The 17,556-nt window shown below is 39.8% G+C and overlaps 3 protein-coding genes across 3 annotated transcripts; all 3 read left to right on the forward strand.

Annotated features, from left to right (window-relative positions):
- Positions 1–4,867: 4,867 nt before the first annotated feature.
- LOC121882528 lies at positions 4,868–6,679 on the forward strand. The gene is made up of 4 exons (XM_042390853.1): positions 4,868–5,467; positions 5,592–5,819; positions 6,186–6,224; positions 6,669–6,679. The coding sequence occupies exons 1-4, from the start codon at positions 5,071–5,073 to the stop codon at positions 6,677–6,679; spliced, it is 675 nt and encodes a 224-aa protein (XP_042246787.1). The 5' UTR covers positions 4,868–5,070.
- A 208-nt stretch (positions 6,680–6,887) lies between these two features.
- On the forward strand, positions 6,888–8,699 carry LOC121882558. The gene is made up of 4 exons (XM_042390906.1): positions 6,888–7,487; positions 7,612–7,839; positions 8,206–8,244; positions 8,689–8,699. Exons 1-4 carry the CDS (start codon positions 7,091–7,093, stop codon positions 8,697–8,699), a joined length of 675 nt encoding a protein of 224 aa, XP_042246840.1. The 5' UTR covers positions 6,888–7,090.
- Positions 8,700–8,907: 208 nt separating this feature from the next.
- LOC121882586 lies at positions 8,908–10,730 on the forward strand. The gene is made up of 4 exons (XM_042390933.1): positions 8,908–9,507; positions 9,632–9,859; positions 10,226–10,251; positions 10,701–10,730. The coding sequence occupies exons 1-4, from the start codon at positions 9,111–9,113 to the stop codon at positions 10,728–10,730; spliced, it is 681 nt and encodes a 226-aa protein (XP_042246867.1). The 5' UTR covers positions 8,908–9,110.
- Positions 10,731–17,556: the final 6,826 nt, after the last annotated feature.

Genomic DNA, 17,556 nt, shown 5'->3' on the forward strand with positions numbered 1-17,556 from the left:
GACAGCTGAATTTGATATGAGTTGAAGTTGATCTTTGGATTTTTTTGTTGGGCCAGTAAGGAGAGCATCACAATAATCCATCTTACTAGTTTCTCAGTATTATCATCGTATCATTTTATGTTTGAAGGACTTTGTGTTTGATAATACATAAGATACACATTTCAGGCATTTGGCTTTTAGCTTTTTTAAAATTACTACCAACAAGCAGAGCAAGAAGATAAAATCATATTGATGCAATGATCCAATTTTTCTTATTCACTGATTCTTAACTGTTGTTATGAATCTCATTGTGGTTTCTGATGTGCTATCTGTTACAGTGGTACAGGGTCAGAATGACTGGGGAGTGACTTACACTTCTACTCAGATCTGTGCTTTAAAAGGATCAACAGTGGACATACGCTGCACCTACAGATACCCATCCAGAGTAAAGGGCACTTCTACTGTAGTTAAGGAAACATTCTGGTTTACTCAACTGAGCAATAACGAACCTGTGGATCTGAAAACAAATTCAGAGTACACAGGTCGTGTGCAGTATCACTGTGATAAGAACAACTGCACTCTGAGAATCACAGACCTAAGAGAGAATGACTCAGCTCAGTACAAGTTCAGGTTCATAACAGATCAACCAGGAGGGAGCTTTATTGGTTTACCTGGAGTCACTTTGACAGTCACAGGTAACATTTTTATTGGAAGACTTAATTTAGTCAAATGGTTAATATCTTGGAATTACTGTGACGGTTTGTTTGTATGTATGAACAAAATTACATTTCTGTTCTTTTTTTTCACATATCCAGCTCTCCAGGTGCAGGTGATCACAGTAACAGTCCATCAGTCTTACACCGAGGCAGAGCTGAAATGTCTCAGCAGCTGCAGTCCAGCAGGTGGTATTTCTTATGTCTGGTTCAAGAATGGACAGAAAGTTGTGAAGGAGGAAACTTCTCTTTATTCAGGACAGTTTAATCCCAGTGACAATGTCTCCTGTGCTATGAAAGGACATGAGGATTACCGCTCTCCTTCACTGTGTGAGTTTTGTTCACTGTGTCAGTCTCTGTCTGTGTTTTTCCCCCAAAATTAAATATATAATTCATTTCCCAATCCAAATAATTTTTGGTTCATTATGTGGATTCAGCAGAACTATTTATTAAACATATTAAAGAAGTGATCTGCCTGCTGTGCAGAGTCATTAAAGGTCTGTTATTTGCGGTTAGTTCCCACCAGCAGCAGTCTAACCTGGAACAGCTCCAGGATCATCATTGTGGACAGCCGCTGTGACAACTACTAGGGATGATCAATAAGAAACTAGCAAAAATAAACTTGAATTAAAATAGTCTATCATCTCCGTCAACATATGCTAATCTTCAAGTAAATGTAAGTTTGTATCTCCTACAGATGCTCCAAAGCTTCCCTCTGTGTCAGTGAGTCCTTCTGGTGAGATAGTGGAGGGCAGTTCAGTGACTCTGACGTGTAGCAGTGATGCTAACCCAGCAGCTAATTACACCTGGTACAAGAAGAATGTAAATCCAGACCTTCAACCTCTCAGTAAAGAACCACAGCTCGTCTTCAGCTCCATCCAGTCCTCTGACTCTGGAGAGTATTACTGTACAGCTGAGAACCAGCTGGGGAAGAGGACATCTGAATACATCTTTATTGATGTGAAATGTGAGTGAAACAGCTTAAATGGAAAATAAAAAACACACAGACTAAATATGTCTGAAATCTTTGCAGTCTTATTAACCAGGGTGAGATGTTACTGAACACGACTGCTTCAGCTCTTCCTGCTTTACATTCACAGTCTGTAGCTGTAGTTCACTGAACAGCTCCAGTTTTGGGCTTTTGGGACCCAGATTCAAACTGTCACCAGCCATTTTCCAGACCCTTGTCAAAGCTGCTACGTACAGCTATTAATTGCTTTTGATCTAAATACCATATGTACAGTATGTGCTACTGCAGTAATACACTGTTTACCCAGTATAGTCTAAAAGTTTCCCTCACTTCAGGTTCTGCATTTCTCTGTGGTTTTCACAGTTGACTCAGCAGAACATTTACCAGCTAACAGAGAGGAAACTAACCAAGAAAAATGCAGACTCTGTAATTATTGATTTCCTTCTTCTTATCCTGTTCAGTAAAACTGCTTTAATATTCACAGCTTCAATACATTCTTCTGTCTTAGTTGCTTACTTCTGCCTGATTGTTCTGTCTCAGTGCAGAGAGATTAACTTTCTCAAGCTGTGTCTTTACACTATACATTCCAAGTATACATAAATATCTTTGGACTTTTCGATGTGTGTGTTTTCACCCAGGCATAATTCAGAAATAAAACAATGAAAGTCATAAAATATAGTTACAAAGTGCCTAAAAAGCAAATGAAACTGGGGAAAAAGAAATATATCAAATCAAATCAAATCAAACTATATTTACATAGCAGAGGTCATACATCAAATGCAACTCCAAGTGTTGAACATAAAACAAATTAAAAAGAACATGAGTTTAAACAAAAAACATTTAAATGAAAAAAGTATAAAATATAATATAGTAAAACCTATAATCAATAAGAGATAAGAAATAACAGTAAAAGTGCAAGTTGAAATAAACACACCAAATAAAAACCAGGCAAAAAGGGTTTGCTTTAAGTTTTCTTTTTAAAGATATCCACACTTTCTCCAGGTCCTCTGGCAGGCTGCCACAGCGGGGAGCCACAGTGATGAAAAGCGGCCTCATTGTGGGTCTTAGACTGGACCCTATAAAAACCAAGATGCAACTAACAGAAGACCTAAGGGATATAGTGGATACATATCTTAATACCATGTCAGACAAAAAGAAGTAGCCAGTGAAGCAATTTTAAAACAGGTGTAATGAGTATTCTCCTTCTGGTCCTGGTCTGCACACAGACAGCTGAATTTTATATAAGTTGAAGTTGATCTATGGCTTTTTTGGTGGGCCAGTAAGGACAGCATCACAATAATCCATCTTGCTAGTTTCTCAGTATTATCATCATAATACATAAGATACACATTTCAGGCATTTGGTTTTTAGCTTTTTTAAAACTACAACAAACAAGCAGAACAAGAAGATAAAATCATATTGATGCCTGGATCCAATTTGTCTTATTCACTGATTCTTAACTGTTATGAATGTGACTGTGGTTTCTGATGTGCTCTGTGTTACAGTGGTACAGGATCAGAATGACTGGGGAGTGACTTACACTTCTACTCAGATCTGTGCCTTAAAAGGATCAACAGTGGACATACGCTGCACCTACAGATACCCATCGAGAGTAAAGGGCACTTCTACTGTAGTTAAGGAAACATTCTGGTTTACTCAACTGAGTAATAACGAACCTGTGGATCTGAAAACAGACTCAGAGTACGCAGGTCGGGTGCAGTATCACTGTGATAAGAACAACTGCACTCTGAGAATCACAGACCTGAGAGAGAGCGACTCAGCTCAGTACAAGTTCAGGTTCATAACAAACCAACCAGGAGGGAGATTTACTGGTTCACCTGGAGTCACTTTGACTGTCACAGGTAACATTTTCATTGGAAGACTTAATTTAGTTTCAAATGGTTAATATCTTGAAAATATCACTGTGAAAGTTTGTTTGTATGTATGAACAAAATTACATTTCTGTTCTTTTTTTCACATATTCAGCTCTCCAGGTGCAGGTGATCACAGTAACAGTCCATCAGTCTTACACCGAGGCAGAGCTGAAATGTCTCAGCAGCTGCAGTCCAGCAGGTGGTATTTCTTATGTCTGGTTCAAGAATGGACAGAAAGTTGTGAAGGAGGAAACTTCTCTTTATTCAGGGCAGTTTAATCCCAGTGACAACGTCTCCTGTGCTATGAAAGGACATGAGGATTACCGCTCTCCTTCACTGTGTGAGTTTTGTTCACTGTGTCAGTCTGTGTCTGTGTTTTTCCCCCAAAATTAAATATATAATTCATTTCCCAATCCAAATAGTTTTTGGTTCATTATGTGGATTCAGCAGAACTATTTATTAAACATAATAAGGAAGTGATCTGCCCACTGTGCAGAGTCATTAAAGGTCTGTTATTTGCGGTTAGTTCCCACCAGCAGCAGTCTAACCTGGAACAGCTCCAGGATCATCATTGTGGACAGCCGCTGTGACAACTACTAGGAATGATCAATAAGAAACTAGCAAAAATAAACTTGAATTAAAATAGTATATCATCTCTGACAACATATTCTAATCTTCAAATTAATGTAAGTGTGTATCTCCTACAGATGCTCCAAAGCTTCCCTCTGTGTCAGTGAGTCCTTCTGGTGAGATAGTGGAGGGCAGTTCAGTGACTCTGACGTGTAGCAGTGATGCTAACCCAGCAGCTAAATACACCTGGTACAAGAAGAATGTAAATCCAGACCTTCAACCTCTCAGTAAAGAACCACAGCTCGTCTTCAGCTCCATCCAGTCCTCTGACTCTGGAGAGTATTACTGTACAGCTGAGAACCAGCTGGGGAAGAGGACATCTGAATACATCTTTATTGATGTGAAATGTGAGTGAAACAGCTTAAATGGAAAATAAAAAACACACAGACTAAATATGTCTGAAATCTTTGCAGTCTTATTAAGCAGGATGAGATGTTACTGATCATGACTGCTTCAGCTCTTCCTGCTTCACATTCACAGTCTGTAGCTGTAGTTCACTGAACAGCTCCAGTTTTGGGGTTTTGGGACCCAGATTCAAACTGTCACCACACATTTTCCAGACCTGTGTTGAAGCTACTACATACAGCTTATAATTGCTTATGATCTAAATCAGTAGTTCTCTGTGGGTTTCACACTTGACTCAGCAGTCCTGGTCTGCACACAGACAGCTGAATTTTATATAAGTTGAAGTTGATCTATGTCTTTTTTTGGTGGGCCAGTAAGGAGAGCATTACAATAATCAAGCCTACTAGTTTCTCAGTATTATCATCATAATACATCAGATACACATTTCAGGCATTTGGCTTTTAGCTTTTTTAAAACTACAACAAACAAGCAGAACAAGAAGATAAAACCATATTGATGCCATGATCCAATTTGTCTTATTCACTGATTCTTAACTGTTATGAATCTGGCTGTGGTTTCTGATGTGCTATCTGTTACAGTGGTACAGGGTCAGAATGACTGGGGAGTGACTTACACTTCTACTCAGGTCTGTGCCTTAAAAGGATCAACAGTGGACATACGCTGCACCTACAGATACCCATCCAGAGTAAAGGACACTTCTACTGTAGTTAAGGAAACATTCTGGTTTACTCAACTGAGCAATAATGAACCTGTGGATCTGAAAACAGACTCAGAGTATGCAGGTCATGTGCAGTATCACTGTGATAAGAACAACTGCACTCTGAGAATCACAGACCTGAGAGAGAGCGACTCAGCTCAATACAAGTTCAGGTTCATAACAAACCAACCAGGAGGGAGATTTACTGGTTCACCTGGAGTCACTTTGACTGTCACAGGTAACATTTTCATTGGAAGACTTAATTTAGTTTCAAATGGTTAATATCTTGAAAATATCACTGTGAAAGTTTGTTTGTATGTATGAACAAAATTACATTTCTGTTCTTTTTTTCACATATTCAGCTCTCCAGGTGCAGGTGATCACAGTAACAGTCCATCAGTCTTATACCGAGGCAGAGCTGAAATGTCTCAGCAGCTGCAGTCCAGCAGGTGGTATTTCTTATGTCTGGTTCAAGAATGGACAGAAAGTTGTGAAGGAGGAAACTTCTCTTTATTCAGGGCAGTTTAATCCCAGTGACAACGTCTCCTGTGCTATGAAAGCACATGAGGATTACCGCTCTCCTTCAGTGTGTGAGTTTAGTTCACCGTGTCAGTCTGTGTCTGTGTTTTCCCCCAAAATAAAATATATAATTCATTTCCCAATCCAAATAATTTTTGGTTCATTATGTGGATTTAGCAGAACTATTTATTAAACATAATAAGGAAGTGATCTGCAAACTGTGCAGAGTCATTAAAGGTCTGTTATTTGCGGTTAGCTCCCACCAGCAGCAGTCTAACCTGGAACAGCTCCAGGATCATCATTGTGGACAGCCGCTGTGACAACCACTAGGGATGATCAATAAGAAACTAGCAAAAATAAACTTGAATTAAAATAGTATATCATCTCTGACAACATATTCTAATCTTCAAATTAATGTAAGTGTGTATCTCCTACAGATGCTCCAAAGCTTCCCTCCGTGTCAGTGAGTCCTTCTGGTGAGATAGTGGAGGGCAGTTCAGTGACTCTGACTTGTAGCAGTGATGCTAACCCAGCAGCTAATTACACCTGGTACAAGAAGAATGTAAATCCAGACCTTCAACCTCTCAGTAAAGAACCACAGCTTGTCTTCAGCTCCATCCAGTCCTCTGACTCTGGAGAGTATTACTGTACAGCTGAGAACCAGCTGGGGAAGAGGACATCTGAATACATCTTTATTGATGTGAAATGTGAGTGAAACAGCTTAAATGGAAAATAAAAAACACACAGACTAAATATGTCTGAAATCTTTGCAGTCTTATTAAGCAGGGTGAGATGTTACTGATCATGACTGCTTCAGCTGTTCCTGCTTCACATTCACAGTCTGTAGCTGTAGTTCACTGAACAGCTCCAGTTTTGGGGTTTTGGGACCCAGATTCAAACTGTCACCACACATTTTCCAGACCTGTGTTGAAGCTACTACATACAGCTTATAATTGCTTATGATCTAAATACCATATGTACAGTATGTGTCACTGCAGTAATACACACTTTACCCAGAATAATCTAAAAGTTTCCCTCACTTCAGGTTCTGCATTTCTCTGTGGGTTTCACACTTGACTCAGCAGTCCTGGTCTGCACACAGACAGCTGAATTTTATATAAGTTGAAGTTGATCTATGTCTTTTTTTGGTGGGCCAGTAAGGAGAGCATTACAATAATCAAGCCTACTAGTTTCTCAGTATTATCATCATAATACATCAGATACACATTTCAGGCATTTGGCTTTTAGCTTTTTTAAAACTACAACAAACAAGCAGAACAAGAAGATAAAACCATATTGATGCCATGATCCAATTTGTCTTATTCACTGATTCTTAACTGTTATGAATCTGGCTGTGGTTTCTGATGTGCTATCTGTTACAGTGGTACAGGGTCAGAATGACTGGGGAGTGACTTACACTTCTACTCAGGTCTGTGCCTTAAAAGGATCAACAGTGGACATATGCTGCACCTACAGATACCCATCCAGAGTAAAGGGCACTTCTACTGTAGTTAAGGAAACATTCTGGTTTACTCAACTGAGTAATAATGAACCTGTGGATCTGAAAACAGACTCAGAGTATGCAGGTCATGTGCAGTATCACTGTGATAAGAACAACTGCACTCTGAGAATCACAGACCTGAGAGAGAGCGACTCAGCTCAATACAAGTTCAGGTTCATAACAAACCAACCAGGAGGGAGATTTACTGGTTCACCTGGAGTCACTTTGACTGTCACAGGTAACATTTTCATTGGAAGACTTAATTTAGTTTCAAATGGTTAATATCTTGAAAATATCACTGTGAAAGTTTGTTTGTATGTATGAACAAAATTACATTTCTGTTCTTTTTTTCACATATTCAGCTCTCCAGGTGCAGGTGATCACAGTAACAGTCCATCAGTCTTATACCGAGGCAGAGCTGAAATGTCTCAGCAGCTGCAGTCCAGCAGGTGGTATTTCTTATGTCTGGTTCAAGAATGGACAGAAAGTTGTGAAGGAGGAAACTTCTCTTTATTCAGGGCAGTTTAATCCCAGTGACAACGTCTCCTGTGCTATGAAAGCACATGAGGATTACCGCTCTCCTTCAGTGTGTGAGTTTAGTTCACCGTGTCAGTCTGTGTCTGTGTTTTCCCCCAAAATAAAATATATGATTCATTTCCCAATCCAAATAATTTTTGGTTCATTATGTGGATTTAGCAGAACTATTTATTAAACATAATAAGGAAGTGATCTGCAAACTGTGCAGAGTCATTAAAGGTCTGTTATTTGCGGTTAGCTCCCACCAGCAGCAGTCTAACCTGGAACAGCTCCAGGATCATCATTGTGGACAGCCGCTGTGACAACCACTAGGGATGATCAATAAGAAACTAGCAAAACTAAACTTGAATTAAAATAGTATATCATCTCTGACAACATATTCTAATCTTCAAATTAATGTAAGTGTGTATCTCCTACAGATGCTCCAAAGCTTCCCTCCGTGTCAGTGAGTCCTTCTGGTGAGATAGTGGAGGGCAGTTCAGTGACTCTGACTTGTAGCAGTGATGCTAACCCAGCAGCTAATTACACCTGGTACAAGAAGAATGTAAATCCAGACCTTCAACCTCTCAGTAAAGAACCACAGCTCGTCTTCAGCTCCATCCAGCCCTCTGACTCTGGAGAGTATTACTGTACAGCTGAGAACCAGCTGGGGAAGAGGACATCTGAATACATCTTTATTGATGTGAAATGTGAGTGAAACAGCTTAAATGGAAAATAAAAAACACACAGACTAAATATGTCTGAAATCTTTGCAGTCTTATTAAGCAGGGTGAGATGTTACTGATCATGACTGCTTCAGCTGTTCCTGCTTCACATTCACAGTCTGTAGCTGTAGTTCACTGAACAGCTCCAGTTTTGGGGTTTTGGGACCCAGATTCAAACTGTCACCACACATTTTCCAGACCTGTGTTGAAGCTACTACATACAGCTTATAATTGCTTATGATCTAAATACCATATGTACAGTATGTGTCACTGCAGTAATACACACTTTACCCAGAATAATCTAAAAGTTTCCCTCACTTCAGGTTCTGCATTTCTCTGTGGGTTTCACACTTGACTCAGCAGTCCTGGTCTGCACACAGACAGCTGAATTTTATATAAGTTGAAGTTGATCTATGTCTTTTTTTGGTGGGCCAGTAAGGAGAGCATTACAATAATCAAGCCTACTAGTTTCTCAGTATTATCATCATAATACATCAGATACACATTTCAGGCATTTGGCTTTTAGCTTTTTTAAAACTACAACAAACAAGCAGAACAAGAAGATAAAACCATATTGATGCCATGATCCAATTTGTCTTATTCACTGATTCTTAACTGTTATGAATCTGGCTGTGGTTTCTGATGTGCTATCTGTTACAGTGGTACAGGGTCAGAATGACTGGGGAGTGACTTACACTTCTACTCAGGTCTGTGCCTTAAAAGGATCAACAGTGGACATATGCTGCACCTACAGATACCCATCCAGAGTAAAGGGCACTTCTACTGTAGTTAAGGAAACATTCTGGTTTACTCAACTGAGTAATAATGAACCTGTGGATCTGAAAACAGACTCAGAGTATGCAGGTCATGTGCAGTATCACTGTGATAAGAACAACTGCACTCTGAGAATCACAGACCTGAGAGAGAGCGACTCAGCTCAATACAAGTTCAGGTTCATAACAAACCAACCAGGAGGGAGATTTACTGGTTCACCTGGAGTCACTTTGACTGTCACAGGTAACATTTTCATTGGAAGACTTAATTTAGTTTCAAATGGTTAATATCTTGAAAATATCACTGTGAAAGTTTGTTTGTATGTATGAACAAAATTACATTTCTGTTCTTTTTTTCACATATTCAGCTCTCCAGGTGCAGGTGATCACAGTAACAGTCCATCAGTCTTATACCGAGGCAGAGCTGAAATGTCTCAGCAGCTGCAGTCCAGCAGGTGGTATTTCTTATGTCTGGTTCAAGAATGGACAGAAAGTTGTGAAGGAGGAAACTTCTCTTTATTCAGGGCAGTTTAATCCCAGTGACAACGTCTCCTGTGCTATGAAAGCACATGAGGATTACCGCTCTCCTTCAGTGTGTGAGTTTAGTTCACCGTGTCAGTCTGTGTCTGTGTTTTCCCCCAAAATAAAATATATGATTCATTTCCCAATCCAAATAATTTTTGGTTCATTATGTGGATTTAGCAGAACTATTTATTAAACATAATAAGGAAGTGATCTGCCCACTGTGCAGAGTCATTAAAGGTCTGTTATTTGCGGTTAGTTCCCACCAGCAGCAGTCTAACCTGGAACAGCTCCAGGATCATCATTGTGGACAGCCACTGTGACAACCACTAGGAATGATCAATAAGAAACTAGCAAAAATAAACTTGAATTAAAATAGTATATCATCTCTGACAACATATTCTAATCTTCAAATTAATGTAAGTGTGTATCTCCTACAGATGCTCCAAAGCTTCCCTCTGTGTCAGTGAGTCCTTCTGGTGAGATAGTGGAGGGCAGTTCAGTGACCCTGACCTGTAGCAGTGATGCTAACCCAGCAGCTAAATACACCTGGTACAAGAAGAATGTAAATCCAGACCTTCAACCTCTCAGTAAAGAACCACAGCTTGTCTTCAGCTCCATCCAGTCTTCTGACTCTGGAGAGTATTACTGTACAGCTGAGAACCAGCTGGGGAAGAGGACATCTGAATTCATCTTTATTGATGTGAAATGTGAGTGAGAAAAAGCAACATGCAGCTACTGGACTTGTCAACCTTGTTAAACTTAACATTTCTGATCATGTCTGCTTTGTTAAGCTTTGACTGCTTCACTTTTAGTCTGCTGCTTTAGTTCACTGAGCAGCTCCAATACAACATGTTATAGTAATGCAGTCCATCCTCATTTTATAATTAATTCATTTTAATACATCTCCTCTAGATGCTCCAAAGGTTCCCTCTGTGTCAGTGAGTCCCTCTGGTGAGATAGTGGAGGGCAGTTCAGTGACTCTGACCTGTAGCAGTGATGCTAACCCAGCAGCTAACTATACCTGGTACAAGGAGAACCAAACAGTGACTCAAGGACAACAGGGAAGTTATCATTTCACCTCAATCAGGTCTGAGGACAGCGGGATCTACCACTGCAAGTCTGAGAATCAACATGGACAGATTAACTCTTCATCTCTAATCATAGATGTCCAGTGTAAGTACAAAACATTAGAAAATTAATATTTACCACTTATTGCAATTCCTACTATTTCTAGTACTACTAGACAAGGTGGCAAGGCGGCTGTGGTTCAGAAGGTAGAGCAGGTTGTCCACTAAACAGGATACGGTGGTTCAATCCCCAACCCCTCCTGGCATGTTGAAGTGTCCTTGAGCCAGATACTGAACCCTAAATATCTCCTGATGGTTGTGCCTGAACCCTGGATGGTAGTTTGCTATCATCAGTGTGTGAGTGTACGCTTGAATGTGAGTGTGAATGGGTGTATGAGCAGCAGAATGGATGTAAAGCATTTTGGATAAAAGTACTGTAGAAATACAGCCATTTACATTTTTATTTAGGCCCTTTTTCCTGAAATGCAAGGGGAGCAAAAGCTTAAATTCAAGCAAAAATTGCCCAGTACAACAACATTTAGCAGTTTTGGTGGTGGTAGTGTGAAAATGAAAAACAATAGTTGCTTCAAATATTTAATAATAATTAAGCTCTGTGGCTGGTGGGGTGCTGTACAAAAACTCTCTATTGACCGAGCGCCACTGCTATGCTCCATGTTGGGATTTTTGGTTACTTGCATTACCACAAATGTCAATGACATTGTGATTGAGGTTTCCTATTCATGGAACAGAATATTCCAGTTTCTCTTCTGCTTTCTGTTGCATGGCCAGAAAGGTTAAGAGAATACAAAATAGGTTCATTTTTATGTTCATATTATATTCTATAATTTCATATGTGAAGTTATATCAAAATGCTTAAAAGGTAAAAACTAATTCATTGACTGATTTAAAACCTTAATAAATAATTTATCAAGCTGGATCACTCTGAATTTAACTGTGTGGCTGGTGTGGTGCTGCATGTGTGACCTCTATTGGCCAGCCACCAATGAATGTGAATAAAGACTCATAAGATATCTTTCTTTTTTTCAGATGCTCCAAAGCTTCCTTCTGTGTCAATGAGTCCCTCTGGTGAGATAGTGGAGGGCAGTTCAGTGACTCTGACCTGTAGCAGTGATGCTAACCCAGCAGCTAAATACTCCTGGTACAAGAAGAATGTAAATCCAGACCTTCAACCTCTCAGTAAAAAACCACAGTTTGTCTTCAGCTCCATCCAGTTTTCTGACTCTGGAGAGTATTACTGTACAGCCGAGAACCAACTAGGGAAGAGGACATCTGAATACATCTTTATTGATGTGAAATGTGAGTGAGAAAAAGCAACATGCAGCTAATGGACTTGTCAACCTTGTTAAACTTAAAAAAAACCCCAACCATTTCTGATCATGTCTGCTTTCTTAAGCTTTGACAGCTTCACATTCAGTCTGCTGCTGTAGTTCACTGAGCAGCTCCAATACAACATGTTATAGTAATGCAGTCCGTCCTCATTTTATAATTAATTCATTTTAATACATCTCCTCCAGATGCTCCAAAGGTTCCCTCTGTGTCAGTGAGTCCCTCTGGTGAGATAGTGGAGGGCAGTTCAGTGACTCTGACCTGTAGCAGTGATGCTAACCCAGCAGCTAATTATACCTGGTACAAGGAGAGCCAAACAGTGACTCAAGGACAACAGGGAAGTTATCATTTCACCTCAATCAGCTCTGAGGACAGTGGGATCTACCACTGCAAGTCTGAGAATCAATATGGACAGATCAACTCTTCATCTCTAATTATAGATGTCCAGTGTAAGTACAAAACATTAGAAAATTAATATTTACCACTTATTGCAATTCCTACTCTTTCTACTACTACTAAAAAAGGCGGCAAGGCAGCTGTGGTTCAGGAGGTAGAGCGGGTTGTCCATTAAACAGGATGCGGTGGTTGAATCCCCAACTCCTCCTGGCATGTTGAAGTGTCCTTGAGCCAGATACTGAACCCTAAATTGCTCCTGATGGTTGTGCCTGAACCCTGGATGGTAGTTTGCCATCATCAGTGTGTGAGTGTACGCTTGAATGTGAGTGTGAATGGGTGAATGAGCAGCAGAATGATTATGAGGTACTTTGGATAAAAGTGCTATAGAAATATCCTTTTTTCCTGAAATGCAAGGGGAGCACAAGCTTAAATTCAAGCAAAAATTTCCCAGTATAACAACATTTAGCAATTTTGGTGATGGTAGTGTAAAAATGAAAAACAATAGTTGCTTCAAATATTTAGTAATAATTAAGCTTTGTGGCAGGTGGGGTGCTGAACAAAAGCTCTCTGTTGACCGAGCGCCACTGCTATGCTCCACGTTGGGATTTTTGGTTACTTGCATTACCACAAATGTCAATGACATTGTGATTGAGGTTTCCTATTCATGGAACAGAATATTCCAGTTTCTCTTCTGCTTTCTGTTGCATGGATGTAAAGGTTAAGAGAATACAAAATAGGTTCATTTTTATGTTCATTTCATATTCTATAATTTCATATGTGAAGTTATATCAAAATGCTTAAAAAGTAAAAACTAATTCATTGACTCATTTAAAACCTTAATAAATAATTTATCAAGCTGAATCACTCTGAATTAAACTGTGTGGCTGGTGTGGCGCCGCATGTGTGACCGCTATTGGCCAGCCACCAGTGAATGTGAACAAAGACTCATAAGACGTCTTTCTTTTTTTCAGATGCTCCAAAGCTTCCTTCTGTGTCAGTGAGTCCATCTGGTGAGATAGTGGAGGGCAGTTCAGTCAATCTGACCTGTAGCATTGATGCTAACCCAGCAGCTAAATACACCTGGTACAAGAAGAATGTAAATCCAGACCATCAACCACTCAGTAAAGAACCACAGCTTGTCTTCAGCTCCATCCAGTCTTCTGACTCTGGAGAGTATTACTGTACAGCTGAGAACCAGCTGGGGAAGAGGACATCTGAATTCATCTTTATTGATGTGAAATGTGAGTGAGAAAAAGCAACATGCAGCTAATGGACTTGTCAACCTTGTTAAACTTAAAAAAACCCCAAACGTTTCTGATCATGTCTGCTTTCTTAAGCTTTGACTGCTTCACTTTTAGTCTGCTGCTTTAGTTCACTGAGCAGCTCCAATACAACATGTTATAGTAATGCAGTCCATCCTCATTTTATAATTAATTCATTTTAATACATCTCCTCTAGATGCTCCAAAGGTTCCCTCTGTGTCAGTGAGTCCCTCTGGTGAGATAGTGGAGGGCAGTTCAGTGACTCTGACCTGTAGCAGTGATGCTAACCCAGCAGCTAACTATACCTGGTACAAGGAGAACCAAACAGTGACTCAAGGACAACAGGGAAGTTATCATTTCACCTCAATCAGGTCTGAGGACAGCGGGATCTACCACTGCAAGTCTGAGAATCAATATGGACAGATTAACTCTTCATCTCTAATCATAGATGTCCAGTGTAAGTACAAAACATTAGAAAATTAATATTTACCACTTATTGCAATTCCTACTATTTCTAGTACTACTAGACAAGGTGGCAAGGTGGCTGTGGTTCAGAAGGTAGAGCAGGTTGTCCACTAAACAGGATACGGTGGTTCAATCCCCAACCCCTCCTGGCATGTTGAAGTGTCCTTGAGCCAGATACTGAACCCTAAATTGCTCCTGATGGTTGTGCCTGAACCCTGGATGGTAGTTTGCTATCATCAGTGTGTGAGTGTACGCTTGAATGTGAGTGTGAATGGGTGAATGAGCAGCAGAATGGATGTAAAGCATTTTGGATAAAAGTACTGTAGAAATACAGCCATTTACATTTTTATTTAGGCCCTTTTTCCTGAAATGCAAGGGGAGCAAAAGCTTAAATTCAAGCAAAAATTGCCCAGTACAACAACATTTAGCAGTTTTGGTGGTGGTAGTGTGAAAATGAAAAACAATAGTTGCTTCAAATATTTAATAATAATTAAGCTCTGTGGCTGGTGGGGTGCTGTACAAAAACTCTCTATTGACCGAGCGCCACTGCTATGCTCCACGTTGGGATTTTTGGTTACTTGCATTACCACAAATGTCAATGACATTGTGATTGAGGTTTCCTATTCATGGAACAGAATATTCCAGTTTCTCTTCTGCTTTCTGTTGCATGGCCAGAAAGGTTAAGAGAATACAAAATAGGTTCATTTTTATGTTCATATTATATTCTATAATTTCATATGTGAAGTTATATCAAAATGCTTAAAAGGTAAAAACTAATTCATTGACTGATTTAAAACCTTAATAAATAATTTATCAAGCTGGATCACTCTGAATTAAACTGTGTGGCTGATGTGGTGCTGCATGTGTTACCTCTATTGGCCAGCCACCAATGAATGTGAATAAAGACTCATAAGATATCTTTCTTTTTTTCAGATGCTCCAAAGCTTCCTTCTGTGTCAATGAGTCCATCTGGTGAGATAGCGGAGGGCAGTTCAGTGACTCTGACCTGTAGCAGTGATGCTAACCCAGCAGCTAAATACTCCTGGTACAAGAAGAATGTAAATCCAGACCTTCAACCTCTCAGTAAAAAACCACAGCTTGTCTTCAGCTCCATCCAGTCTTCTGACTCTGGAGAGTATTACTGTACAGCCGAGAACCAACTGGGGAAGAGGACATCTGAATTCATCTTTATTGATGTGAAATGTGAGTGAGAAAAAGCAACATGCAGCTAATGGACTTGTCAACCTTGTTAAACTTAAAAAAAAAACCCAACCATTTCTGATCATGTCTGCTTTCTTAAGCTTTGACAGCTTCACATTCAGTCTGCTGCTATAGTTCACTGAGCAGCTCCAATACAACATGTTATAGTAATGCAGTCCGTCCTCATTTTATAATTAATTCATTTTAATACATCTCCTCCAGATGCTCCAAAGGTTCCCTCTGTGTCAGTGAGTCCCTCTGGTGAGATAGTGGAGGGCAGTTCAGTGACTCTGACCTGTAGCAGTGATGCTAACCCAGCAGCTAATTATACCTGGTACAAGGAGAGCCAAACAGTGACTCAAGGACAACAGGGAAGTTATCATTTCACCTCAATCAGCTCTGAGGACAGTGGGATCTACCACTGCAAGTCTGAGAATCAATATGGACAGATCAACTCTTCATCTCTAATTATAGATGTCCAGTGTAAGTACAAAACATTAGAAAATTAATATTTACCACTTATTGCAATTCCTACTCTTTCTACTACTACTAAAAAAGGCGGCAAGGCAGCTGTGGTTCAGGAGGTAGAGCGGGTTGTCCATTAAACAGGATGCGGTGGTTGAATCCCCAACTCCTCCTGGCATGTTGAAGTGTCCTTGAGCCAGATACTGAACCCTAAATTGCTCCTGATGGTTGTGCCTGAACCCTGGATGGTAGTTTGCCATCATCAGTGTGTGAGTGTACGCTTGAATGTGAGTGTGAATGGGTGAATGAGCAGCAGAATGATTATGAGGTACTTTGGATAAAAGTGCTATAGAAATATCCTCTTTTCCTGAAATGCAAGGGGAGCACAAGCTTAAATTCAAGCAAAAATTTCCCAGTATAACAACATTTAGCAATTTTGGTGATGGTAGTGTAAAAATGAAAAACAATAATTGCTTCAAATATTTAGTAATAATTAAGCTTTGTGGCAGGTGGGGTGCTGAACAAAAGCTCTCTGTTGACCGAGCGCCACTGCTATGCTCCACGTTGGGATTTTTGGTTACTTGCATTACCACAAATGTCAATGACATTGTGATTGAGGTTTTCTATTCATGGAACAGAATATTCCAGTTTCTCTTCTGCTTTCTGTTGCATGGCCAGAAAGGTTAAGAGAATACAAAATAGGTTCATTTTTATGTTCATTTCATATTCTATAATTTCATATGTGAAGTTATATCAAAATGCTTAAAAAGTAAAAACTAATTCATTGACTCATTTAAAACCATAATAAATAATTTATCAAGCTGAATCACTCTGAATTAAACTGTGTGGCTGGTGTGGCGCCGCATGTGTGACCGCTATTGGCCAGCCACCAGTGAATGTGAACAAAGACTCATAAGACGTCTTTCTTTTTTTCAGATGCTCCAAAGCTTCCTTCTGTGTCAGTGAGTCCATCTGGTGAGATAGTGGAGGGCAGTTCAGTCAATCTGACCTGTAGCATTGATGCTAACCCAGCAGCTAAATACACCTGGTACAAGAAGAATGTAAATCCAGACCATCAACCACTCAGTAAAGAACCACAGCTTGTCTTCAGCTCCATCCAGTCTTCTGACTCTGGAGAGTATTACTGTACAGCTGAGAACCAGCTGGGGAAGAGGACATCTGAATTCATCTTTATTGATGTGAAATGTGAGTGAGAAAGAGCAACATGCAGCTAATGGACTTGTCAACCTTGTTAAACTTAAAAAAACCCCAAACGTTTCTGATCATGTCTGCTTTCTTAAGCTTTGACTGCTTCACTTTTAGTCTGCTGCTTTAGTTCACTGAGCAGCTCCAATACAACATGTTATAGTAATGCAGTCCATCCTCATTTTATAATTAATTCATTTTAATACATCTCCTCTAGATGCTCCAAAGGTTCCCTCTGTGTCAGTGAGTCCCTCTGGTGAGATAGTGGAGGGCAGTTCAGTGACTCTGACCTGTAGCAGTGATGCTAACCCAGCAGCTAACTATACCTGGTACAAGGAGAACCAAACAGTGACTCAAGGA

The sequence above is a fragment of the Thunnus maccoyii genome, chromosome 2, assembly GCF_910596095.1.
Source record: "Thunnus maccoyii chromosome 2, fThuMac1.1, whole genome shotgun sequence".
Classification (NCBI taxonomy): Eukaryota; Metazoa; Chordata; class Actinopteri; order Scombriformes; family Scombridae; genus Thunnus; species Thunnus maccoyii.

Bases quoted from the DNA above. Each gene is read 5' to 3' on its own strand.
- LOC121882528 (XM_042390853.1), top strand. From the start codon at position 5,071: ATGAATCTGGCTGTGGTTTCTGATGTGCTATCTGTTACAGTGGTACAG. The intron at 5,468-5,591 runs GTAACATTTTCA...TCACATATTCAG, and splicing joins AGTCACTTTGACTGTCACAG to CTCTCCAGGTGCAGGTGATC. The intron at 5,820-6,185 runs GTGAGTTTAGTT...TATCTCCTACAG, and splicing joins TTACCGCTCTCCTTCAGTGT to ATGCTCCAAAGCTTCCCTCC.
- LOC121882558 (XM_042390906.1), top strand. From the start codon at position 7,091: ATGAATCTGGCTGTGGTTTCTGATGTGCTATCTGTTACAGTGGTACAG. The intron at 7,488-7,611 runs GTAACATTTTCA...TCACATATTCAG, and splicing joins AGTCACTTTGACTGTCACAG to CTCTCCAGGTGCAGGTGATC. The intron at 7,840-8,205 runs GTGAGTTTAGTT...TATCTCCTACAG, and splicing joins TTACCGCTCTCCTTCAGTGT to ATGCTCCAAAGCTTCCCTCC.
- LOC121882586 (XM_042390933.1), top strand. From the start codon at position 9,111: ATGAATCTGGCTGTGGTTTCTGATGTGCTATCTGTTACAGTGGTACAG. The intron at 9,860-10,225 runs GTGAGTTTAGTT...TATCTCCTACAG, and splicing joins TTACCGCTCTCCTTCAGTGT to ATGCTCCAAAGCTTCCCTCT. The intron at 10,252-10,700 runs GTGAGTCCTTCT...CATCTCCTCTAG, and splicing joins CAAAGCTTCCCTCTGTGTCA to ATGCTCCAAAGGTTCCCTCT.